This window comes from Salmo salar, chromosome 01 (assembly GCF_965601325.2).
Source record: "Salmo salar chromosome 01, fSalSal1, whole genome shotgun sequence".
Lineage (NCBI taxonomy): Eukaryota > Metazoa > Chordata > Actinopteri > Salmoniformes > Salmonidae > Salmo > Salmo salar.
Window position 1 is genome coordinate 59,921,214 of NC_138291.1, and position 26,684 is coordinate 59,947,897.

The window sequence follows — 26,684 nt, forward strand, 5'->3', positions numbered from 1 at the left end:
CCTTGATGGGAATGTTTGAGAATGTTCTCAAATAGTTCAGAGAACGTTAAGAAACAACTTTCTTCTGTGGGAATTTCAGTACTTCATCATACCGTTTCCTTCAGGCTTCCTCATGGTTCTATTTAAAGTAATGTTCTCATTTAAAGTAACATTTAAAGTAACGTTTTCGTTACTGGGGGTATTGTGTGTAGATTGATGAGGATTTTTATTTATGTAATACATTTCAGAATAAGGCTGTAAGGTAATAAAATGTGGAAAAATTCAAGGGGTCTGAATACTTTCCAAATTCACTGTACATTCCGTTCTCAGCGTCAACCAAACTCTATCCTCTATCTTGTTAAGTGTGTTCAGGTGTTGGCCACACCCACTAATTGGCCACACCTGATCTTAATAAGTGCTTCTTTCCTTTGAAATGGGGTCTGTTTGAATAGACTAAAATGTGTAGCTTTGTTTAAATAAATAAAAACATGCTAGCTCCATCTTGGTGGCGCAGTGGACTAATTCCATGGATAGAGAACAGAAGATCATAAGTTTGAATCTCACTGATGCAATAAAAAATAAATGTGTTTGAATGATAACTACCTAAGCAAATACATTTTCATGTGTCTTATCTGTGCTTGGAGTTCAAAACAGTTGAACTAAGCTAGCAGTGTTATTAAAAGTCTTATTGAAACATTCAGTGAAAGTTTTAAGGAAGTTATTCAAAAAGCTTCTCAGAATCTCCCTGCAACCTAAAAATGAACATTCCCAGAACAGGCAAAATTTTCACTTCTGTTCTCAGAATATTTTAAAAACGTTCAGTTTTACCGGTCAGGAAATGTATGGCTTCGTTCCCAGAATCAATGGGAAACCAAAAACGCACGTTCCCACAGCTTCCAAGGAACCAAATGTGCTAGCTGGGTGGTTTGTAATTTAACGTAATATTTTCAATTTATATTACAATTATTATACTGTAATAATAAGCAGTAACATACACAGCTATAAACTTTTTAAGTAGGCATGAAAGGTCCAAATTAAATGAATCAATCTCCACTTTACACAATTACATAGCTGCGGGAAGTAGTTTGGGGGTGTGGTTTCTGCGATGCAGGTTGCCTACGCTGAAGAAATTTATAGGCAGGCACAGTGGACGCGTCATAACCTTTAAATCTAGCAGTAAAACCTGGTAATGGTTCCACCTCCTTTTATTTCTTTTTTTTGAATTTGGGATTTAAGAACTACTTGATATAAGGTCTGTGTTTCGTGTAGGCTGGCGTGACGTTTTGATAGCATTGTAAGACTCTCTCAGACAAGGTGAGTTCTATCATTAAATTAGCCTCAATTTACTTTCAAAAATGTTAAATGCTAATTACATCTCTAGACGACACTGTCAACTACTGTTCACCAGCACGATCAGAGACCCGTGTCCAAACCACAAAGGTCTTCTGTCCCAATTCTCTATTTCAGCTAGCCATTGACTACACTTTAGTAGTCAAGTTAGTAGTTTAGTAGTCTAGTTAGTAGAGCAGCAGATCAAAAAAAACTTTATTTTTACTTAGCCTACGGTTTGTACAGTATGTCGACTTGTGTCTATTTCTCACCTTATGGCATTTTTCAAGGATGAGCATAAAAGCATTAAAAGGGAAGAAGACCACTATAAGTCTGGCCATGTGGAGATGTGCAGCCATAGTGAGGGGCAATTTACCGGTTTGGTCAGGGGGGATACAGTTTATCCTGTGTCGGGTGGGTGTAGCTATTAAGTTAAGTTTGAGCATCGTAGCAATGCAATGTTCTATACAGCTATCAACATTCTACAAGAAAAGAGCCACTTAATCAATGATATAATCATTAACCAGATTACTCCAGATACCAGACTTCGATGAGTTATAACTCAGTTATAGAATGTTGTCATTGAGGAGAATGACTCTGAAAATCGATTGACAATCAGAATTGACATGGTTTAGACATCCAGCCAGTGTAGTTTCATGACCAGAGACAAATCTTGTCATCCATCAAATCAAACTTTATTTATATACTACATTTCTTACAACCAATGCATTTCAAGGTGTTCAAAGTCATGAATTGAAAGGCATGTGGCACTTAACATCCTCCCTCTTGGCAGGTCTCTATAGGTGACCAGGGGATTCTCTCTACCACATGTGATTGCCCCAGTGGAGATCATAAGTGTAGCCATGCGGCTGCATTGGCAATTTTTGCGGTTCACAATATTGGCTGTGTTTCTGGCCTCTCTCTCTCTCTCTTTGCCTGTCTGTTTACAGCTGTCACTCTACTCTACTGCCATGATCATGATAGCGCCAAACAAAGTCTTAACTCATGGAACACACCTTCATGACTCATAATTACTGTGATGAAGTTAAAGACATCTAAGCTGGAAGCACTCACATTTTCCAGCTACTTTGCCAGGGGTGGTGTGTGGGCAGTTGCCAAGAACCTTACTTACAATCCTTTGCACTCATTTGAAAAAAACTCTTATCCTCATTTTTTAAAATCTTCTTTACTGGTGGCACATCCATTGCTAACTATTATTTTCCGAAATGGCGCATGCAAATGGGCTCCCGAGTGGTGCAGTAATCTTAAGGCACTGCATCACAGCGCAAAAGACGTCACTACAGTCCCTGGTTCGAATCCAGGCTATATCACATCCAGCCGTGATTGGGAGTCCCATAGGGTGGCGCTCAATTGGCCCAGCGTTTCCCTGGTTTGGCCGTCTTTGTAAATAAGGATTTGTTCTTAACTGATTTGCCTAGTTAAATAAAGGTAATAAAACATTTTTTTTAATGTAAATGCAGATACTTGAAATGGTTATAACTATGCCCCAACTGAATAACATTTGCATGGTTAATGTTTCAGAATGAATAACATCATATCACATATCACTGAAACAATACACTTTATTGAAAGCCAGTTATAATACAAAACAATTCCTTAGAAATAATTTAAAGATTATATATTTAATTGATGGGTCATTCTTGAATTGCAGTGGCATTTGCATCTCTCGGCTTTGCAACAATGAGAAACACTTTAAAATAACAAATAGTTACACATCATACATGTTTTTGTTTATATTGTACTGTTTATCATTGATAAAATATATATAAATCAATTTCTACTGCAAAACTGTATATTTAATGCATTGTTTAAAGTGACTTCTCTAGTCTCGTTAGAAGGCCTGTCTTTTCTCATACATCTCCCTCAGAAGCTAATCGGGCATCTGATGCAATTACGCCAAATTTTAGTTAGGGGTTTCTGAAATTACTCATTACACAAAAAATATACAAGGACCTTGAGCATTCCCTCCAGTTGCAAACTGTTATCGGGGGAGGGGTCTATATTAAAGAAAGTTCTTAGCTAATCACACCCTTTTAGCATGTAATAATTTTGAGGATTCCATTGATGACTTGGTGTCTAAATAAAAATTGTCATTGGTATTACTCAATTTAAATTTAAAAATGTAAGGGAAATTACATTGTGATTAAAAGACTAATCATATCCCTTTAGGGTTAAGGACATTTGAGCATCTGTGCTCTCCATTTAAGAAAATACTCAATTACCTAAAATGTGTCATTACCATCCTTGATATTTAAAGTCATTAAGCTGCCATAAAAGTCTATTTAGAATAGTAAGATGTACCCATATACTGTACATTTAAATAAAAACAAACAAAAATGAAGTTCATTTCTTCCAAAATACCATTCCCAAATGGCAATGCAAGTCAAGAATGACCCTGATGGGTTATTTAGTGACATGGTCACTGCACCCTATGTCATAGCTGAATACCTCATAGGCCCATGATGGCAGCTGTGGGCATGGTATGTGTGTGTTACCTCCATCCAGGCCCCATGTTACTCATCGACCAATCAGGACACCCTATCTTCACTTGGGAACATGGGATGGTGGGTTATTGACTATGATCTGGGAAAGTAGGGCCCAATGCACAGCATCCCAACTCTTTTTCAGTACCCACTGTTTCTTTTGTTCTACTGTATTATTGACTGTATGTTTTGTTTATTCCATGTGTAACTCTGTGTTGTTGTATGTGTCATACTGCTTTGCTTTATCTTGGCCAGGGCGCAGTTGCAAATGAGAACTTGTTCTCAACTAGCCTACCTGGTTAAATAAAGGTGAAATATATATATTTTTTTAAATACAATTCTCCAGTAGGGGTTGGCCGGTGGTCATGGGACAGGGTCTCATCATCCATCCCCTGCCTTTTTGATAAAAAAAACATTCAGTTTGTTCTCCAATATTGTTCTATGAGTTCCACTTCAAAGTCTCATCTCACACCTTCAGGGGTCTAACACCTTCAAAACCAGAGTAGAGTCTGTCAGAACTCTAGGATGGGGGTATATGGAAGACGTCAGGATGGAATGCCTGATTCACTTCAACTGGACCAGGGTGTGATTTTTAGGGGTCCGGCGGACTGGAGTGGGTTGAGGCAGGTTGGAACTGTAATTAGGGGTGTTGAGGTGCTGCAGTGTGGTCCCTCGCTCATCTCACACCGCCATTGGGCTCTGGGGCCTCTCTGCGCCCTGTGGGGGGTCTGGCTGCAAACGGCAGATGGGTTTGTTACACATGGGGCAGACACTGCGGATCTCCAGCCATTTTAACAGACACCTGCGTAGGGGGAGAGAGGGGAACATATTAGATTACAGAAAGACATAGAGATATGGAGAAGAAAATTAGAGATAATGAGCAGGAGAGAGAGAGGTGGAGAGAAAGAGAGAGCGAGAGAGAAAGTGGGAACGAGAGACAGACAAAGCGAGAGAGAGTGAGAGAGAGAGAGAGGCAGACAGGCATACAGAGAGAGCAAGGACGCATGAGAGAGAAAGACGCAATTCAGGGACGGTTCAACAGTACACACTACCTTGTATATTACTATATACGCCCATTGGCTACTAACATGCCAAACATATCCTGTGGGAGAGGTCGTTATACTATTCTACCCTGGTCCAGGGAGAAACAGATGGTAGTCTATCATCTCAAGCAAACAGTCTGCAAACAATGTCATAGGGGTCTTTCCTTAGGGGTAAACAGGTGCATATAGTCAAATGACTGAAAGTCACACAGACAGTAAATGCCTGTCACTTTCACACTAGACCTGGAGGGCTTTGTCAAGGCTTTTGTCTCTTTTTTAAATTAAACTAGCTTTTGATCTCTTCTTCCCTGTGTATGCCTTCAGCTGTTCACTTCACGCCATCAAAGCCAGGACTGTGGGAGGGGCCTTACTTCTTGTGAAAGGCATGTGAGCAGGGACACACTCCAAGCTCGTCTCTGCTTTTGAACTCTTCTAAGCACACGGCACAGGTCTGCTGTAGGATGGGAAAGAAATCACGTTAACACTATCCTTGGAAGGAAAACAAATTCTCACTCCCCACCCTAACTCTCTGATGCTGAGGCCTAAATTCTATTCCCCTGCAAAAAACAATTTGCAAAGTGCATAGCTGGAACAACAAAACTTACTCCAAGAAGACTCAGTTTCTTTCCTGCACCTTTCAAAACAACCTAGAGATAAAGATGAATTTATGGGAAATCTTTTTTACAATAAAAGCGCAACAAAATAACACCTTTTTAAATTAATATAATAGAGATTGATTTTAGAAACAACTGGCAATCCAAAGATATCAAGAAGAAACAAACAAGTCATTCTCATCATTTGTGAAATTTACCACGTTTGAGAGATTTTTTATTAATACAAGATGAAATTACCTCATTATATCCATATTGCTCCCTTGTGCCTTGTCGCCTTAACCTGAAACAGAATTATATAAAAAGGCATATTCAAAAAGGATTTTTGACATTGACTGATATAATTGACACTTCATAATTCCATATTACATTGATCTGTTATGAATGCTTGTCCCATTACTTTTCATCTTTCGATCATATGTCCCATCATGCCTGATGTGTTGTCATGGAGACCGCTATTCATAGGTTGCACTTCCGTCACACGGTCACGTCATGCCATTGTTATGAACGTTCAAGCCGCCCTCTACCGGCGGCGCCATAGTGGTGCCCTGAAGTGGTGATAAGCACAGTCATGGAAGCAGATGTTCTGTTTAAATTAGATGGCTTGTCGAGTGGAGATGAGAATGAGTAGAATTGGAATACAGTGGCGAATGTAAAAGGAAACAAGAGAAGTAAAGTGGTAGTGAAAACTAGTAAATCCAAACCTAGGTCTGATTATTTTTTAAGGGTTAAGGGTGATGGATCAATTTTGTTACCTGGTAGATCGGTTTGGAGTCTCTATTAAAAATTGGTGGTGTCGATGAGAATAACGAGAAGTGGGCTTTTAGGGGTTTTCCACGGAACAGAAGGAGCGTGCTTCGCGCCTCAAGATGTTGGATTGGAATGTGTCGTGTGTTTGGATCTTTGAAGCAGGGCACCCATCAAGGGTGTTATCTCTGGGGTGGCTCTAGAAGTAAATGCAAAGGATATATGTGAAGAATAGGATCAAGTGGTTGGTGCACAACGACTGACCTGTACGGTAGATGGAGTGCGGAAGCCCACTCCATCCATTCTATTGTTTTTTGATGAAGAGTCTCTCCCTTCTCACTTGTATTTAGGTTACATGAGATTCCCTGTGAGAGCCTCCGTGCCCAAACTCATGCAGTGTGATAAATGTGTCAAGTGTATGTAGACGGGAGGAATATTATGTCAGCTGAGCCTAAATGCTGCAATTGTGGTGGTGAACATTGTGTCCTGTTAGGGTGAAGGAGATGGAGTTGGCAAGAATAAGGGCTGTCCAGAATGTCTCCTATCCGGAGGCATTGAGAAGCGTGGAAGAAAGGAGTGAAGTTGAAGAAGTAATGGTAGTAGGAGTAGAGACACAAGATGATGTTCCTTGTCAACAGAGGGATCCTAACATGTTGCATATTAAGAAGGTGGACTTTGTAGTGTTTATTACTTTGGTTATCAATTGCACAGTGCAAACGGAGAGGAAATCGGAGTAAATAGGCATCATCGTGAGTTTTTTGGGGGGCCTCAGGGACTTTTCTGCAGAGACATTACAAGGAATCCTGTCGATGAATGCCCGTCCTCACAGACTCCTGAGCCTGTGTAGGGATTGATTTGAATGTGACTGAAAGAGAGGGATGGTTGTTTGATTTATTTTTCTATTATCTTGCCCCCCCCCGCAATGGAATATACAGTATTATTTTTGTTTTGTTTCAATACCCCATACAGTAGGTGGTGGCAATACAACAATCGGTGCAGTCTGCCATAAAACTTTAGAGAAGAAGAAGCACAGTCATTCTGGATGGAGGCTAACTACTGTTTCGTTTAAATTCCACTATAGTTCCTGGAAATACGATGACATTGCTAAAGAATTCAAATGTTTAGTAGGAAACAACTTTGCCAGCATTATCATATCATCAAATTTACTATAGACAGATGGCAATGTTGTCATTAGCTAGCAAAGTTCGTCAAAAATAGCTAGCAATGCTAACATTAGCTAGCTAAAATCCGGTGGCCTCCCCTCAATCTAAAGTCTAAAGTCAATCTGGCGACATCAAAATCATGACAAAAGGTTTTCCTACTAATTATTTGCCTCATTTTGAATGCATTGTATTTCCATGCCACTGTAATGCACATTTGATGAAATCTTCATCAGCGCTCATTGACGATGCATTGAGTAGAACGCTCAGTCGGGCATCAGTCCAAAGCGAACGTTCAAAACAGTATTGTGATGAAACATGCAACCCATGAATAGTATGCCAAATGCAAGTCACAATGTGTCTACACTTGGCTGTGCTACAGCTGCAAAGCACCTCATCAGGAGCAGATGTGAGTATGTATTTATGGTTCCACATCTCGACAACAAGAAAGTCTAAAAGAAGACACCTCAGATTTGGCCAGAAAACACATTTTGCTCCAGGTGTAAACACAGTCTTAGCAAAAGGCTCGCGGCTGGTTGTTCAACACCTAGCATTGATCACATTGATGTTTAAAGATGCACTATGCAAAAATCACTCCGTCATTTCCTGGTTGCTAAAATTCTAATAGTTCGCCTAATTTTACTTTATGTGACAAAACAAGCAAGTATAGTGTAGAGAATCATTGCACCATGTAAACTGCTGTGAAATATATTTTCCATAACCTAAAATATTTTTGTTTTTTCAGCAGTTTGAAGCTGGTGTACAAAACCAAAAGTAAAAGACACAAAAACAAAACTTAAGAATGGGAAGCATAGAAATAAAGCACATAGAACATATCTACCGCTTCTTAGACTTGCTTTCAATAAAAATTACAGATCTATAACTCACATTTCCATGTGAATTTGGTCGGGTCGCGCACAAAGTTATATTTTGCAGCTTTAAAACATATTGTACTACCTGATTGTGTCTGCCTCAGGGTTGTATTTTCCAAAGCAGGATTAATAGGTTAGCCAGCTGAGCTAACTTTGACAAAAAACACAACTCAAATGTTCTGGGCCCGGTTTCCCGATAGCGATGGAACTTAGGCTTACGAGTGTTTTAACGATGCATCTTTCCTACAACGGCCGAAGATGTAACATGCGTTTCCCAAAACACCACGCAGAGAGAAAAGTTGCTAAGTGTGTCGTTGAAGCATATGTCGATACTGATGGGATTGAAAGAAAGGCAGCGCTACTCTCGGATCAGCTTTCTCAGATCAATCTTACCTTAAAATGAAGGGCCTCCCGAGTGGCGCAGCGGTCTAAGGCACTGCATTGCTTGAGTTGTCACTACAGCTCCGGTTTCGATCCCGGGCTGTGTCGTAGCCGCCCGCAACCGAGTGACCCATGAGGCGACACACAATTGGCTCAGGGTCGTCCTGGTTAGGGGAGGGTTTGGCCGGTCGGGATGTTCTTGTCCCAACGCACTCTAGTGACTCCTGTGGCGGGCCGGTCGCCAGTTGTACAGTGTTTTCTCCGACACATTGGTGCGGCTGGCTTCCGGGTTAAGCGAGCAGTGTGTCAAGAAGCAGTTCCGGCTTAGCAGGGTCGGGTTTCAGAAGACACATGGCTCTCGACCTTCGCCTCTCCCGAGTCCGTATGGGAGTTGCAGTGATGGGACAAGACAGTAACTACCATTTGGATATCACGAAATTGGGGAGAAAAAGGGATAAGTAAAGTAAAACATTTTTTTTAAATTATATATATATATATATATATTGTTTTTGCCTTAATCTTACAGTATTTCTTATGTAACCATACAAAACGTAACATATCAATCTAATTTCAATGTCTTGGATTTATATTTACTACGTTACGTACAGTCTATGAGACCAGGCTGTGTATTTGTAGTCAACTTTGTTTTGACGTTATGGGCGGTCACAGAGAGACAGATAACCCATGTGATTATCTGTTTAGCGGAAATCTGTTCTACAAGTGGTCTAAGGCAGGCTTTAAATGACATGTGTTTTCAAATGCATAGTTAATAACGATGGTTTTGGGAAACAGCTCTGAGATTTAACGATGCTCCTACAGAGGTTCTAATGATGAACTTAGCGTGAAGATGCTTTTGGGAAACCAGGCCCTGATCTATTCAGAAAGCTATAGCTGACTAAGGGTTATTGTGATTAACAAGCCCATAACTCATTGATCATCAACGAGATTCAGCCGAGGGAAGATCTTTTTCTTGAGCGGATGGTCAGGGGGTCGGAATAATTACAAACAAAACTTCAAATTGACAAAAAAAACAGATATATACTGAACAAAAATATAAATGATCTTGCAGGTAAAGTAGCTGGATGTGGAGGTCCTGGGCTGGCGTGTTGCGTGGTCTGTGGTTGTGAGGCCAGTTGGACGCACTGCCAAATTCTCTAATACGATGTTGGAGGCGGCTTATGGTAGAGAAATGAACATGAAATTCTCTGGCAACAGCTCTGGTGAACATTCCAGCAGTCAGCATAACAATTGCGCACACCCTCAAATTTTGAGACATTTGTGGCATTGTGTTGTGTGACAAAACTGCACATTTTAGAGTGGCCATTGTCCCCAGCACAAGGTGCACCCGAGTAATCATGCTGTTTAATCAGCTTCTTGATATGTCACACCTGTCAGGTGGATGGATTATCTTGGCAAAGGAGAAATCTTCACTAACAGAGGTGTAAACCCAATTGGAGCACAAATTTGAGAGAATATGGAACATTTCTGGGAACTTTTATTTCAGCTCATGAAACATGGGACGAACACTTTACATATTGCATTTATATTTTTGTTCAGTAAAATATTTGAATAGAAAATAATTTCAAAATTTGCTTACATTTGTATACGATTACATATATATCTTTCTATTATTATGTTTTTGCTCAGAAAACTTGGGGGCCAAATAAAATCACCTTTCAGTTGGGGAACCCTGCTGCGCTAGGTGATCACTGCTGTGCAGTAGGGGAGAGTGGTGTAAGTTTTGCCAAAGGGGTAAGTTGAGTCACCTTTCTAGGAAACCATACACAAAATGTAATATTTGACCAAATATTTACACTACCGGTGTGCAAAGCTGTCATCAAGGCAAATGGTGGCTATTTGAAGAATCTCAAATACACTTTTTGGTTACTACATGATTCCATATGTGTTATTTCATAGTTTTGATGTCTTCACTATTATTCTACAATGTAGAAAATACTAAAAAATAAAGTAAAACCCTTGAATGAGTAGATGTTCTAAAACTTTTGACTGGTAGTGTAGGAGTCTGTGAAGGAAGAAACCTCATGGAAAAAGTGCTAAGCAAGTTAGGTCCAAAAAACGGATTTTCACCAAGTCAATTGAATTTGTGTTAGAGGTTTCATAATGCTTGTATCTAAACCGAAGTATATAAACTGTCATGTTTACATGAATTCAGATTATTTCCAGGGATACACAACATCGTGAAATATATGTAGATATCTTTGTTAGAAAGAATACTATAGCTCCCTTGACGGAGTGATGCCAAATGTAAAAAAAAAAATGGCTAAACACTCTCCCCTAAGCCTCACCTGAACATGTAGCAGCAGAAGATCAGGCTGAGCATGAAGACGAAGAGGCCAATGCCCAGGATGATGACGTACATGTTGAGGGGCAGGTGGTAGATGTCTTCCGATGTCATCTTGCCGTAAGGGTCTGAGATCTGCGATCTTAAACCGCACAGACATCCTGAGATGAGGAAGACAGAGAGAGGAAGAAGACGGAGAGCCTTGAGTCTACTTGATCAAACTCTACAGGCCCGTCTGTCGTTACAGGCAAAAGACAAAAGGGGTTCAGTATGTATGTCGTCCTCAATAATGGATTCTGAAGCATGTTTCAGTGACGTGTGTGTTTCATTTACAATGTAGGGAGGATGTTTTACATTCAAGAAATTAGTATGTGGCATTTTAAAACATTGTGCTGTGTCTCTGTGTGTGTGTGTGTGTTCATCTACTAAGTGCACAGAATATGTTTTACATATAAAGCAGACCGAATCAAATTAAATTTGGAATTTGGAATGTCCTATTAGCATAAATGCGTTATTTACTGTGAAGTGGGCTGTGCATCGTATGGCAGACCGGTACTGGACTCTCGGCTCATCTCATTGCATGTGTGTGCCTAAGGCAGGGTGGACATGCATATTGCATACTGTTAGCCACTCAGCAACTTCTTGTTTTACGTACTGTATCAATGTAACACTACTTCCATTGTTGAACTTCATTGTGTTGCATGAACTTTTCAAAATGTACTGCGTTACTTCTACTGAAAAGTGAGCTCTCAGTGTTGAACCAGCTCCCCCAGTAAGGCCTGTGCGTGTGTGTTTGACAGGTGTGTGTGAGTCCCATATCTGAAGGCCACTCCAGCAATGAGGCACTCCACAATGACAACAAGAAATCTAATGACAAAACCTTAAAATCGGTACATTTAGATTTTTACATTAACAAATAACCTTCAATTCATTGCATTTTAATCTCTTATCAAAATGAATAGAAACCAAGAAATACATTTACTCAATGAAATATATATTTTTAAACGTTTGTATATTGTCCCATACCATAATGTGTACTCTTAAATGTGTTGCTCCTAATCCCGATTTTGAATACCACTGTAGTATAATATGCAGTATATTGTTGGACTTCAATGTGTTACGCTTGTTTTTCGGCCTGGGGATGTGTATGTATGTGTTTGTGTGTGTGTGTGTGTGTGTGTGTGTGTGTGTGTGTGTGTGTGTGTGTGTGTGTGTCGTTTTATGGCCCTGAGTGGGAGATGGGGAATTGGAATTTGGTCCTTTCAGTCCATGCAGGCGTTTCAGACTATCACCAGCAGCACTACCTATGGAGAGAATGGTGAGCAACCTTAACGTCTAATGCCACCCATAGTCCCACAATAAGTAGAGTACTTCCTGGGTCAAAGGTCACTTCTGCCTGTGTGAGGGTCTGGCCAGAAGGGCCATTCCACCAGATCTGTCTCTGAGGGGGGTGGGGTGCTGGGTTTGGGTGAGGGAAGGGGCATCTGTAATCTTAGCAGGATGTTAGTAAATCATTGACAGTCGAGGTCTAAGAGGTAGGACACTCTGAACACATGCTGTCTGGGAGAGCGTCTAGGGCCTAGCGTCGAAAGGAAAGGCACACAACAAAACAGACAGGACCATACAAGTCATACCCACTCAAATACAAACCAATTGTAACGAGACAACACATTGTTACACCACAAACACAAAGGTCATTATTACACCACAAACACAAAGGTCATTATTACGCCACTACACATAGGAAGAACGTACTCACCGTGAGACCACTGGACTGGGTGAAATCAGCCTCAAGAAAGCCAGAGGGACCCAGGGAATCAGTGGATGGGGGTCAAAACGTCTGAAGTTACTCACAACCTCTAGACTCACTGTGTCTGGGGTCACAACCAGTCCTGGGTCTTTGTTTGTTGGGGTGCCGACAGATCGAGGAGGTTGTCCCCAAAAAAGTCACTGTCTTCCAGACAATGATGTGAGTCCAACCTCTTCTGTGTCCCCAATGAAAATGACTTTTATTTGTAGGCTATGAGTCAGTCCCGTTGTGATAAACATTGTCAGTTCCCCAAGAAGCTCTCCTGTGGATGATGCTCTGTTTTCCAGTAAAACATTACTAAAACAACTCACTCATTGTTGAAATCCACACTCTTCTTTGTGATGATTTGTCATTATGTGAATAATCAAGCAACAATTTCATCAGGAATTGATAGCTACTTTTTAAAATCCAAAATTATGCTAAAAAGTGTGAAAAGATATTAAGATATTAAAGGCAACAGAATCAAATATATCCGTGTTGCAATGGCTCCCCTCTTCAAATAAACAAAGGGATTTCCAGAGCATAGCTGTGTTTATATTATGGGATAAACATCATAGCCTCGCAGGTTAAAGACACATCAATGTTATTGTTAATATTCCAAATGGAGAGAACTCCCATGCAGCTAACTCAATCTATCCAGCTGAGTGCAGTCGCTGCTTTGCTTTGTCTCCCCTTCAAAACATTGTCACAAGGCTTATCCCTCCCTCCCCTGATCCTCTGAAGTCCTGTTTTCCTCTCTCTCTCTGCCTCCGCCTTCCTTGAATACTCGTCTCGACATAGATTTTCTCTCTTGCTGTGAAAACCTGCTAATTATGGGAAACAAAGGAAGAACTTGAATGGTTCCCTGCAGTGCCCAGTGTTCCTGTAAAAGCAGCTATTTACGCCTGCACTGGCGTTGTGCTCTCTGCTCTGTCAGGCCCAACCATCTGCTCCCCTTCTTCCAAAACAGACAAAGAGGGGGTGAAAAAGGAGACAGCGAAAATTAGCCTAACACTGATAATTTTAACCCAGGAAGCCGCTCTCCTCTGGTCCCACTCTCTCTTTTTCTCTCTCTGCTCTCAGTCCCTCTTCCTCACAATGGAGCTAGTGAGCATACCTCCTCAGCTCAGTTTGTAAACATATCCCTGCTCATGTGATTCGCTGTCTGCATCATAGCTCTGCTTTCACCCTCCCCCTCCTTTCTCTCTGCCTTGCTCACTTTCCCTCTCTCATTTTCCCTCCCTCCCCCTCTCTTTCCAGCTGTAAGCTATTACTAGGTGACAACAGAGCAGGAGCCCTACAGGCAGACAGGCAGAAACCCAGCTAACAGGAAGAGGCAGAAAGAACATATTTGTAATGTTACCCGTGATGTTCCCGTAATGTTTGAGTGCCCAATTTTCCCAATAGATAGGGGAACATTCGATGTATGTTAGCAAAAACCTTCTGAGAACCTTTTTAGCATGTTTTGCCATTAGAGTTAGAACTTTCCCTTAATGTCAAACAGAACATATCCAGAAGGTGGTTACCATGTTCTCAGAATATATACGACATTAATGTTCTAGACACATTCATGTCACAGGCGGTTGGTGGCACCTTAATTGGGGAGGGCGGGCTCGTGGCAATGGCTGGAGCAGAATAAGTGGAAAGGTATCAACAACATCAAACAAATGGTTTCCCCTTACCTGGGATTTGACTCACAACCTCTTGGTTTTTAATTTATTTTTATTGAACCTTTATTTAACTAGGCAAGTCAGTTAAGAACAAATTCTTATTTACAATGACGGCCTACCAAAAGGCAAAAGGCCTCCTGCGGGGACGGGGGCTGGGATTAAAAAAAAATATATTTTTTATATAAATATAGGACAAAACACACATCACAAGAGAGACAACACAACACTACATAAAGAGAGACCTAAGACAACAACATGGTACAAACATTATTGGGCACAGACAACAGCACAAAGGGAAAGAAGGTAGAGAACAATACATCACACAAAGCAGCCACAACTGGCAGTAAAAGTGTCCATGATTCAGTTTTTGAATGAAGAGATTGAGATAAAACTGTCCAGGTTCATGTTACACAAATCTTCTTGCTACGCCACCATGTCCCTGTTAAGTATTGGTTAATCTGACTATTCTCATCACTGATTTGATGTACAATACCAGTCAAAAGTTTGGACAACCTACTCATTCCAGGGTTTTTCTTTATTTGTACTATTTTCTGCATTGTAGAATAATAGTCAACACATCAAAACTATGAAATAACACAAGGAATCATGTAGTAACTGTCACGACACCGACGGATGGTGGCGCCCCTCCTCGCCCGGGCGGCGCTCGGCGGTCGTCGTCGCCGGCCTACTAGCTGCCATCGATCCTCTGTTTCACTTTCTGTTGGTTAGGTCTAGGTTAGGCACGCACCTGTTTTGTTTTAGTAGTTAGTGGGGGGGGGGGTATTTAGTTGAGCTAGGTAGGTTTGTGCTTTGTGCGTGATTGTCTATGTAAGGACTGATGTCGTTTTGAGGAACGTATATTTTCCCTCTGCCTGTGTTTTTGTTTGCCGCAGAGGTTTTGTGGGCTGCGTCACTGTTTAGTGGTTCAGCGGGGTGTTTTTGGAGCATTTGTTTGTATGCGCCCTGCCCTACCATGTTCAGACATTGTGGATGCCCATTAAAGTGTGTTCACGGATTTTCTGTCTCCTGCGCTTGACTCTGCCTCTCCTGCTTCCTTGAGCCAACCTTGACAGTAACCATAAAAGTGTTAAACAAATTAAATAATATTTTATATTTGAGATTCTTCAAAATAGCCACCCTTTGCCTTGACAACAGCTTTGCACACTCTTGGCAGAGATTGTTGTCCTGGCACCACACTGCCAGATCTCTGAAGGGCCCCAGTGTTGAGGATCTGCATGGCGGATGTGTTGTTGTCTACCCTTACCACCTGACGGCGGCCCGTCAGGAAGTCAAGGACCCAGTTGCAGAGGGAGGTGTTCAGTCCCAGGGTCCTTAACTTAGTGATGAGCTTGGAGGGCACTATGGTGTTGAGCGCTGAGCTGAAGTCAATGAACAGCATTCTCACATTGGTGTTCCTCTTGTCCAGGTGGGAGAGGGCATTGTGGAGTGATTTGATTTATTAGGATCCCCATTAGCTGACGCCAATAGCAACAGCTAGTCTTACTGGGGTCCGAGTGCAATAGAGATTGCGTCATCTGTGGATCTGTTGGGGCGGTATGCGAATTGAAGTGGGTCCAGGGTATCTGAGTTGATGGTGGTGTGAGCCATGACCAACCTTTCAAAGCTACAGATGTGAGCGCTATGAGGTGATTTATACAGGTTACCTTGGCGTTCTTGAGCAGGTTACCTTGGTGTTCTTGGGCACAGGGACTGTGATGGTCTGCTTGAAACATGTAGGTATTGCAAACTGGGTCAGGAAGAGGTTGGAAATGTCAGTGAAGACACTTGCCAGCTGGTCAGCACATGCTCTGAGTACGCATCCTGGTAATAGATCTGGCCCTGCGGCCTTGTGAATTTGAACCTGTTTAAAGGTCTTATTCACATCGGAGAGCGTGACCACACAGTCATCCAGAACAGCTGGTGCTCTCATGCATGGTTCAGTGTTGCTTGCCTCAAATCAAGCATCGAAGGCATTTAGCTTATCTGGTAGGCTTGTGTCACTGGGAAGCTCATGGCTGGGTTTCCCTTTGTAATCCATGATAGTTTGCAAGCCCCGCCACATCTGACGAGCACCAGAGCCAGCATAGTAGGATTAGATCTAAGTTCTGTATTGATACTTTGCCTGGTTGATTGCTCATCAGAGGTCGTAGCAGGATTTCTTATGAATGTCCAGATTTGTGTCCTGCTCCTTGAAAGCGGCAGCTCTAGCCTTTAGCTCAGTGCGGATGTTGCCTGTAATCCATGACTTCTGGTTGGGATATGTACAGTACGTATGGTCACTGTAGGGACGATGTCATCAATGCACTTATTAATGAAGCCGGTGACTGATGTGGTAAACTTCTCAATGCCATCGGATGAACATATTCCAATCTGTGCTAGTGAAACAGTCCTATAGCTTAGCATCCGCTTCATCGGACCACTTCCGTATTGAGTGCATCACTGGTACTCTCGGTTTGAGTTTTTGCTTGTACGCAGGAATCTCGAGGATAGAGTTATTGTCAGATTTGCCAAATGGAGTGCAAGGTTGAGCTTTGTTTGTGTTTATGTGTGTGGCGTGATCTAGAGCAGGGGATTTCAACTCTCACCCTATGAGAACCGGAGCCTGCTGGTTTTCTGTTCTACCTGATAATTAATTGCACCCATTTGGTGTCCCAGGTCTAACACAGTCCCTGATTTAAAGGGGAACAATGAAAAAATGCAGTGGAACTGGCTTCGAGGTCCAGAGTTGAGTTCGAGTGATCTAGAGTTTTGTCTCCTGTAGTTGCAAAGGTGACACACTGGTAGAAATGAGGTAAGACGGATTTCTGTTTCCCTGCATTAAAATCACCCATAGGGCGGGAGCCATCTCCTGTTTCTGAAGCTTGAGGCAGAGGCAGGAGATTATGTAGTATGATGTAGTGTTATGTATATTAAGTATATTATGTTACTATATTATGTATTTTATTTGTTGTTTTGTTTCCTGTTTGGAACCCAGGAAGAGTTGGGGATCCAAATAAATACTACTACTTTTAACGGCCACTAGAAGTGCCGACTCTGGATGAGCATTTTTCCTTGTTTGCTTATGGCCCTATACAGCTCATTGAGTAGGGTTTTCGTGCTAGCATCGGTTTGACTGCTACAAAAAATGTAGATGAAAACTCTCTTGGTAAATAGTATAGTCTACAACTTATCACAAGGTATTCTAACTCAGGCGGGCAGAACCTCAAAACTTCCTTAATATTAGAGATCGCACACCAGCTGTCGTTTGATCCTGCCAATGCATAGAAAAAAACAGCTAGATGTCTATTATCCATGTCCTTGTTCAGCCACGACTCCAAGAAAGATAGGACATTACAGTTCTTCAGGTCCTGTTGATAGGATAGTCTAGAACTGAGCTTGTCCAATTAGTTCTCCAGTGATTGTACATTCGCCAAAAGAACAGAGAGTAGAGTCAGATTATTTACTCGCCGAGTTAGTTTCGTCAGGATTCCTGCATGTCGGCCTCTCTTACGCCGTCTCTTCCTTTTCTGAGTCTCAGGGATTAGGGTCTAGTTCGGGATGAGCAGTATGTCATATGCCGCCGACTCGTTGAAGTAGAAATCTTCATTCAAATCGAGGTTAGTGATTGCTGTTCTGATGTTCAGAAGGTGTTTTCGGTCATTGGAAATGATTGCGGAAACATTATGTATAAAAAAGGTTAAGATCAGTGCAAAAAACCACACAAAATAGAAGAATTGGTCAGGAGCCCGAAAAACGGTAGTCATCCATTGCAACACAACTCGAGTGTAATAAAAATTGCCTACAAGGAGTTTTTCTATGACGTCTGCAGTGCCTGGCTGGACGAACCATGTCTCGGGCCTGAGGAAAGACCATTTAATTTGGCGAAAGGCTCGGCACAAGCATACTCAGGCTGACTGGCTCTTGTTCAGACAAATTAGAAATAAGTGCACTCAGGCTATCCGGAAGGCCATAGTTAGTTACTTTAAGGAGCAGTTCTCTCTCTGTGGGTCTAACCCCAAGAAGTTCTGGAAAACGGTTAAAGACCTGGAGAATAAACCCTCCTCCTTACCGCTGCCCATGTCCCTTAATGTTGAAGATGTGGTCATTACTGACAAGGAGCACATGGCTGAGTTCTTAAGTATCGGACACTTTTTTCAATTTTCGCCTAAAATTACATACCCAAAAACTGTCTGTAGCGCAGGACCTGAAGCAAGGATATGCATATTCTTGATACCATTTGAAAGGAAACACATTGAAGTTCGTAGGCGCATATAACACATTAGATCTGGTAAAAGATAATACAAACAAAAAAACATGCGTTTTCTATATATATTTTTTTCATCATCTTTGAAATGGAAGAGAATGGCCATACGCTAAGATAGGATCCTAGGTGTAATTTACATTTTGTCCATAAGATGGCAGCAGTGTGTGTGTCTGACTGATCCAGTGAAGAATTACCTCACGACACAATATTTTGCATCAAGTCTGCCAGGAGTTTGCCCAAATTTTCCAAATTGGTCAATTTATACATTTTCAAGTACATAACTATAGAGAACATACAAAAATGTTATGGTAATAAAAAATTTGAGTTTACACACTCCCAGGAATGTCATACATGATGGATCATTAGCTTCCCTACAGAAAACACTAACCTTCACACATCTAGACGGCCGGGCGGAGTGGGTGTGGAGCCAGAGACAGCAGTGGGGTCAAACTGTAGAACCCAGTTCCTACTTTTGAATATAAAAATAGATGTTTTCAAACAAAACTACATTTTATCTCTGGGACCCTCAAGATGACAAATAAGAGCAAGATTACTGAATGTAAGTACATTCAGAGGTGAATGTGTCAAACCAGCTGCCTTGATAAAAGTGTTTTGTTGTTGTGCACTATCCTCAAACAATAGCATGCTATGTTTTTTTCAGTAATAGCTACTGTAAACTGGACACTGCAGTTAGATTAACAAGAATTTAAGCTTTCTGCCCATATAAGACATGTCTATGTCCTGGAAAGTTGGCTGTTGTATACAACGTTTTCTAGTCACATTATCGCATATTGAGCAACAACAGTCCCGGTTTAGGACCGATCCCGTAGAGGTTTTAAGTCAGGATTTCTATTTGACTCAGCCATTCCTCCTTGCCCATCCAACATTTCCTCATCTCCCACCCCCTCTAATGCGACAAGTACCAATGCTCCTCCCTCTTTTCCCCCTGCCCCACTACAAAGTTTCTCCCTGCAGGCGATCACTGAGTCCGAGGTGCTAAAGGAGCTCCTTAAACTTGACCCCAAAAAAACATCTGGGTCAGATGGTTTAGACCCGTTCTTCTTTAAGGTTGCTGACCCTATCAGCTCCAAGCCTATCTCTGACCTTTTTAACCTGTCTCTCCTCTCTGGGGAGGTTCCCATTGCTTGGAAGGCAGCCACAGTTCATCCTTTTCATAAAGGGGGAGATCAAGCTGATCCTAACTGTTTTAAGTCAATTTTTATTTTGCCCTGTTTATCAAAAGTGTTTTAAAAACGTGTCAATAATCAACTGACTGGCTTTCTTCATGTCTATAGTATTCTCTCTGGTATGCAATCTGGCTTCCGGTCAGGTTATGGATGTGTCACTGCAACCTTAAAGGTCCTAAATGATGTCACCATTGCCCTTGATTCTAAGCAATATTGTTCTGCTATTTTTATTGACTTGGCCAAAGGTTTTGATATGGTAGACCATTCCATTCTTGTTGGCTGGCTAAGAACTATTGGTGTCTCTGACGGGTCTTTGGCCTGGTTTCCTAACTACCTCTCTCAAAGTGTGTAATGTATAAAGTCAGAACATCTGCTGTCTCAGCCCGTTTGACACCAAGGGAGTACCCCAAGGCTCGATCCTAGGCCCAACGCTCTTCTCAATTTACATCAAGAACATAGCTCAAGCAGTAGGAAGCTCTCTCATCCATTTTTTATGCAGATGATGTAGTCTTATACTCAGCAAGCCCCTCCCCGGATGATGTGTTAAACGTTCTACAACTAAGCTTTCTTAGTGTCCAAAAAGTTTTCTCTGCCCTTAACCTTGTTCTGAACACCTCCAAAACAAAGGTCATGTGGTTTGGTAAGAAGAATGCCCCTCTCCCCACCGGTGTGATTACTAACTCTGAGGGTTTAGAGCTTGAGGTAGTCACCTCATACACTTGGGAGTGTGGCTAGATGGTACACTGTCCTTCTCTCAGCACATATCAAATCTGCAGGCTAAGGTTAAATCTAGACATGGTTTCTTCTATCGTAATCACTCATCTTTCACCCCAACTGCCAAACTAACCCTGATTCAGATGACCATCCTACCCATGCTAGATTACGGAGATGTAATTTATAGATCAGTAGGTAAGGGTGCTCTCGAGCGGCTAGATGTTCTTTACCGTTCAGCCATCAGATTTTCCACCAATGCTTCTTAACCTCTTGGGGCTAGGTGGGACGCTAGCGTGCCACCCGTGGTGCACTCCATCAACAGCAGGTGCATTTCAAGAGCGGCAAATTTGAATCCAAATAAATGTCAAAATTCAAATTTTTCAAAAATACAACTATTTTACACCATTTGAAAGATAAACATCTCCTTAATCTAACCACGTTTTACGATTTCAAAAAGGTTTTACGGCGAAAGCATACATTTAGAGTATGTTAGGACAGTACATTTACAAGAGTTGTGTGTAATGTTTTGTCAAGTCAAAGACAGGGTCACCAAAACCATAAAACCAGCTAAAATGATGCACTAACCTTTTACAATCTCCATCAGATGACACTCCTAGGACATTATGTTAGACAATGCATGCATTTTTAGTTCTATCAAGTTCATATTTATATCCAAAAACAGCGTTTTACTATGGCATTGATGTTGAGGAAATCGTTTCCCTCCAATAACCGGCAGTCAAGTCAGCGTCACAAATTAAATAATTAAAATTAGAAAACATTGGTAAAATATTATATTGTCATTTAAAGAATTATAGATTTACATCTCTTGAACTCAATCAACTTGCCAGATTTAAAAATAACCTTACTGGGAAATCCCACTTTGCAATAATCTGAGCACTGCGCCCAGAAAAATACGCGTTGCGATACAGACTAGACGTCATGTTGGGGAGATCTAAAATCGAAAATACTATGTAAATAATCCATTACCTTTGATTCTCTTCATCAGATGTCACTTCCAGGTATCACAGGTCCATAACGAATGTAGTTTTGTTCAAAAAAGCTCATCATTTATGTCCAAAAATCTCCGTCTCGTTAGCACATGATGTAAGCCAGCCGGACTTCTCGTCATGAACGAGGGGAAAAAATATATTTCCGTTCGTTCAAACATGTCAAACGTTGTATAGCATAAATCATTAGGGCCTTTTTTAACCAGAACATGAATAATATTCAAGGTGGACGAATGCATACTCTTTTATAACGTATTGGAACGAGGGTACCCAACATGAACACGCGCGCCAGGTGTCTAATGGGACATCATCGTTCCATGGCTCTTGTTCGGTCAGATCTCCCTCCAGAAGACTCAAAACACTTTGTAAAGGCTGGTGACATCTAGTGGAAGCAATAGGAAGTGCCAAAATATTCCTAAGCCCCTGTGTTTTTCAATGGGATAGGTTTAAAGTCAATACAACACATCAGGTATCCACTTCCTGTCAGAAAATGTCTCAGGGTTTTGCCTGCCAAATGAGTTCTGTTATACTCACAGACACCATTCAAACAGTTTTAGAAACTTTAGAGTGTTTTCTATCCATATATAATAAGTATATGCATATTCTAGTTACTGGGTAGGATTAGTAACCAGATTAAATCGGGTACATTTTTTTTATCCAGACGTGCAAATGCTGCCCCCTAGACCCAACAGGTTAAATCGGACACATCACTGCACTCTACACTCCTCTGTAAACTGGTCATCTCTGTATACCCATTGCAAGACCCACCGGTTGATGCTTATTTATAAAACCCGCTTAGGCCTCACTCCCCCCATCTGAGATACCTACTGAAGCCCTCATCCTCCACATACAACACCCGTTTTGCCAGTCACATTCTGTTAAAGGTCCCCAAAGCAAACACATCTCTGGGTTGCTCCTCTTTTCAGTTTGCTGCAGCTAGTGACTGGAACGAGCAGCAAAAAAACACTCAAACTGGACAGTTTTATCTCAATCTATTCATTCAAATACTCAATCATGGACACTCTTACTGACAGTTGTGGCTGCTTCCCATGATGCATTGTTGTCTCTACCTTCTTGCCCTTTGTGTTGTTGTCAGTGCCATATAATGTTTGTACCATGATTTGTGCCGCTACCATGTTGTGCTGCTGCCATGTTGTGTTGCTACCATGATGTTGACATGTTGTGTTGCTACCATGCTGTGTTGTCATGTGTTGCTGCCATGCTATGTTGTTGTCTTAGGTCTCTCTTTATGTAGTGTTGTGGTGTCTGTCTTATCGTGATGTGTGTTTTGGTCTATATTTTCATTTTATTTTTAATCCCAGCCCCCGTTCCCGTAGGAGGCCTTTTGCCTTTTGGTAGGCCGTCATTGTAAATAAGAATTTGTTCTTAACTTAATTGCCTAGTTAAATAAAGGTTAAATAAAAAAGTGACATCAATAAGGGATCATATCATTCACCTGGTCAGTCTGTCATGAAAAGTCTGTCATTTTGTATATTTCCACACTATGAGGTTGAAATAATACTGTGAAATTGTGAAAAGGATGATAATGCCCTTTTAGTGTAAGAGCAGTTTGAAAAGACCGCCTGAAATTTCAGCCTGTTTTGGTGGGATGGAGTTTTGGCCTTCCATGGTGACATCACCATGCGGTAAACTACTTAATACACTGAAAAGAAAGACAGTTCAAAACCTCTCTGCCATTAACAGCTAGTTTTTAGTTTTCCCCTCTCCACTGAGAGCACTTCCATACAGTTCTACCGTCAATTATTGCTTGAGAAATTGCCCTTTGTTAAGAAGATAATTTTGTTTATTTTTGACCATTTGAATTGAAAACAATCACAGTATGGTATTTAATTGTTACCAAGAAATGATTTGATATTGAGATAAGCGCGTCTGTAACAGACTATGGAAGCTAAAATACTGTAATTCTACACATGTTGCCACGAGGCAGAGAGAAAACTTTGCAGTTTTAAAGCTTATTTGACAGTGCATTTATATTTTTAAAATTGGGGAATAGTATTGAGTTGAACATTTGATAAATGGTGGAGTATAACGATATGTGAATAGCAATATCCCTGTGAGCCTCCCAGGCCCATATTCTCCAAGGTTAAGAACATAAATTGTAGATGATATTACATTGTATTGTATTGTACACTGCTCAAAAAAATAAAGGGAACACTTAAACAACACAATGTAACTCCAAGTCAATCACACTTCTGTGAAATCAAACTGTCCACTTAGGAAGCAACACTGATTGACAATAAATTTCACATGCTGTTGTGCAAATGGAATAGACAACAGGTGGAAATTATAGGCAATTAGCAAGACACCCCCAATAAAGGAGTGGTTCTGCAGGTGGGGTTCTGCAGGTCACTTTCGAATGCTGGCGGTGCTTTCACTCTAGTGGTAGCATGAGACGGAGTCTACAACCCACACAAGTGGCTCAGGTAGTGCAGCTCATCCAGGATGGCACATCAATGCGAGCTGTGGCAAGAAGGTTTGCTGTGTCTGTCAGCGTAGTGTCCAGAGCATGGAGGCGCTACCAGGAGACAGGCCAGTACATCAGGAGACGTGGAGGAGGCCGTAGGAGGGCAACAACCCAGCAGCAGGACCGCTACCTCCGCCTTTGTGCAAGGAGGAGTAGGAGAAGCACTGCCAGAGCCCTGCAAAATGACCTCCAGCAGGCCACAAATGTGCACGTGTCTGCTCAAACGGTCAGAAACAGACTCCATGAGGGTGGTATGAGGGCCCGACGTCCACAGGTGGGGGTTGTGCTTACAGCCCAACACCGTGCAGGACGTCTTCAAAAAGAAAGGAGGACCAAGGCACTCTTCATATAATTGATTAAAATGCCTTTATTAGTATGGCATGTTCAATAGAAACAATGTTTTTTAAAAACCGACGCGTTTCGGCTGCATGGCCTTCATCAGGGTGTACAAAGAAATAATACAATGTTCTCTATTTAACAGCTTTTCCAATTAATCCTAATTAGAAGGGGGAGTGGTTAAAATTGATTGGACACCTAGTAAGCAATAGTATACACACTTTAAAGTGAAATGCTGCAGCTATGTTATCATAAAAATGTAACTCCAAACTAGAAGTATCAGAACACTTAGAAAGGTAGTTCTAACCTTAAATATGTATGGGCGAAGTGTCAAGAATAAGAAAGCAATACATTCCATAGTACACTAGAACACAGCAAAACATGAACAACAAGAGTCTAAACATAGCTGAGGGCAATTGAGCAAAATATCCACTAGATGACAGCAAATGTACCCATCACAACCCTACAGGAAGGGTGAGAAATCCATATCTTCATTTAAACCCGGGTATTTAGTGGCCCGTAGTTTGTAAATCCAAAAACTTTCCCTTTGGTTTAACTGTTTAAGACGGTCCCCTTTTCTAATAGAGGCCGGGATATCATCAATACCCATAGCCTGTAGGGAGGCAGGGTTGCCATGGTGTAAGGACTTGTAGTGCCTTGTCATGGGGTAGTCTTCAATTGCCGTGCAGGACGTTTAGCATTTGCCAGAGAACACCAAGATTGGCAAATTCGCCACTGGCGCCCTGTGCTCTTCACAGATGAAAGCAGGTTCACACTGAACACGTGACAGACGTGACAGAGTCTGGAGACGCCGTGGAGAACGTTCTGCTGCCTGCAACATCCTCCAGCATGACCGGTTTGGCGGTGGGTCAGTCATGGTGTGGGGTGGCATTTCTTTGGGGGGCCGCACAGCCCTCCATGTGCTCGCCAGAGGTAGCCTGACTACCATTAGGTACCGAGATGAGATCCTCAGACCCCTTGTGAGACCATATGCTGGTGCGGTTGGCCCTGCGTTCCTCCTAATGCAAGACAATGCTAGACCTCATGTGGCTGGAGTGTGTCAGCAGTTCCTGCAAGAGGAAGGCATTGATGCTATGGACTGGCCCGCCCATTCCCCAGACCTGAATCCAATTGAGCACATCTGGGACATCATCTCTCGCTCCATCCACCAACGCCACGTTGCACCACAGACTGTCCAGGAGTTGGCGGATGCTTTAGTCCAGGTCTGGGAGGAGATCCCTCAGGAGACCATCCGCCACCTCATCAGGAGCATGCCCAGGCGTTGTAGGGAGGTCATACAGGCACGTGGAGGCCACACACGCTACTGAGCCTCATTTTGACTTGTTTTAAGGACATTACATCAAAGTTGGATCAGCCTGTAGTGTGGTTTTCCACTTTAATTTTGAGTGTGACTCCAAATCCAGACCTCCATGGGTTGATAAATTGGATTTCCATTGATTCTTTTTGTGTGATTTTGTTGTCAGCACATTCAACTATGTAAAGAAAAAAGTATTTAATAAGATTATTTCTTTCATTCAGATCTAGGATGTGTTGTTTAAGTGTTCCCTTTATTTTTTTGAGCAGTATATTACACACTTATTCCACAGATACTTTTTTCAAGGGATCCATATAAAAGGTATCTTAATCTGTTGTTAATAATATTAATTAAAAAAATTACACACATTATATATATATATATACACACAGTTGAAGTCGGAGGTTTACATACGCTTAGGTTGGAGTCATTAAAACTCGTTTTTCAACCACTCCACAAATTTCTTGTTAACAAACTATAGTTTTGGCAAGTCGGTCAGGACATCTACTTTGTGCATGACAAAAGTAATTTTTTCAACAATTGTTTACAGACAGATTATTTCACTTATAATTCACTGTATCACAATTCCAGTGAGTCAGAAGTTTACATACACTAAGTTGACTGTGCCTTTAAACAACTTGGAAAATTCCAAAAAATGATGTCATGGCTTTAGAAGCTTCTGATAGGCTAATTGACATCATTTGAGTCAATTGGGGGTGTACCTGTGGATGTATTTCAAGGCCTACCTTCAAACTCAGTGCCTCTTTGCTTGACATCATGGGTCAGAAAAAAATTGTAGACCTCCACGAGTCTGGTACATCCTTGGGAGCAATTTCCAAACGCCTGAAGGTACCACGTTCATCTGTACAAACAATAGTACGCAAGTATAAACACCATGGGACCATGCAGACGTCATACCGCTCAGGAAGGAGACGTGTTCTGTCTCCTATAGATTAACGTACTTTGGTGCGAAAAGTGCAAATCAATCCCAGAACAACAGCAAAGGACCT

General features: G+C 41.6%; 1 protein-coding gene across 2 annotated transcripts; it reads right to left on the reverse strand.

Annotated features, from left to right (window-relative positions):
• Positions 1-2,873: 2,873 nt before the first annotated feature.
• LOC106606324 (RING finger protein 122) lies at positions 2,874-13,892 on the reverse strand. Of its 2 annotated transcripts, XM_014202480.3 has the most exons (6): positions 12,688-13,889; positions 10,933-11,089; positions 5,707-5,749; positions 5,461-5,502; positions 5,227-5,309; positions 2,874-4,614 (listed from the first exon to the last, which is right to left on the reverse strand). In XM_014202480.3, the coding sequence occupies exons 2-6, from the start codon at positions 11,040-11,042 to the stop codon at positions 4,494-4,496; spliced, it is 399 nt and encodes a 132-aa protein (XP_014057955.1). In that variant the 5' UTR covers positions 11,043-11,089; positions 12,688-13,889; the 3' UTR covers positions 2,874-4,493. The 2 variants fall into 2 exon arrangements, with proteins under 2 accessions (XP_014057955.1, XP_014057961.1); XM_014202486.3 differs by lacking the exon at positions 5,461-5,502 and having other exon boundaries at positions 12,688-13,892.
• Positions 13,893-26,684: the final 12,792 nt, after the last annotated feature.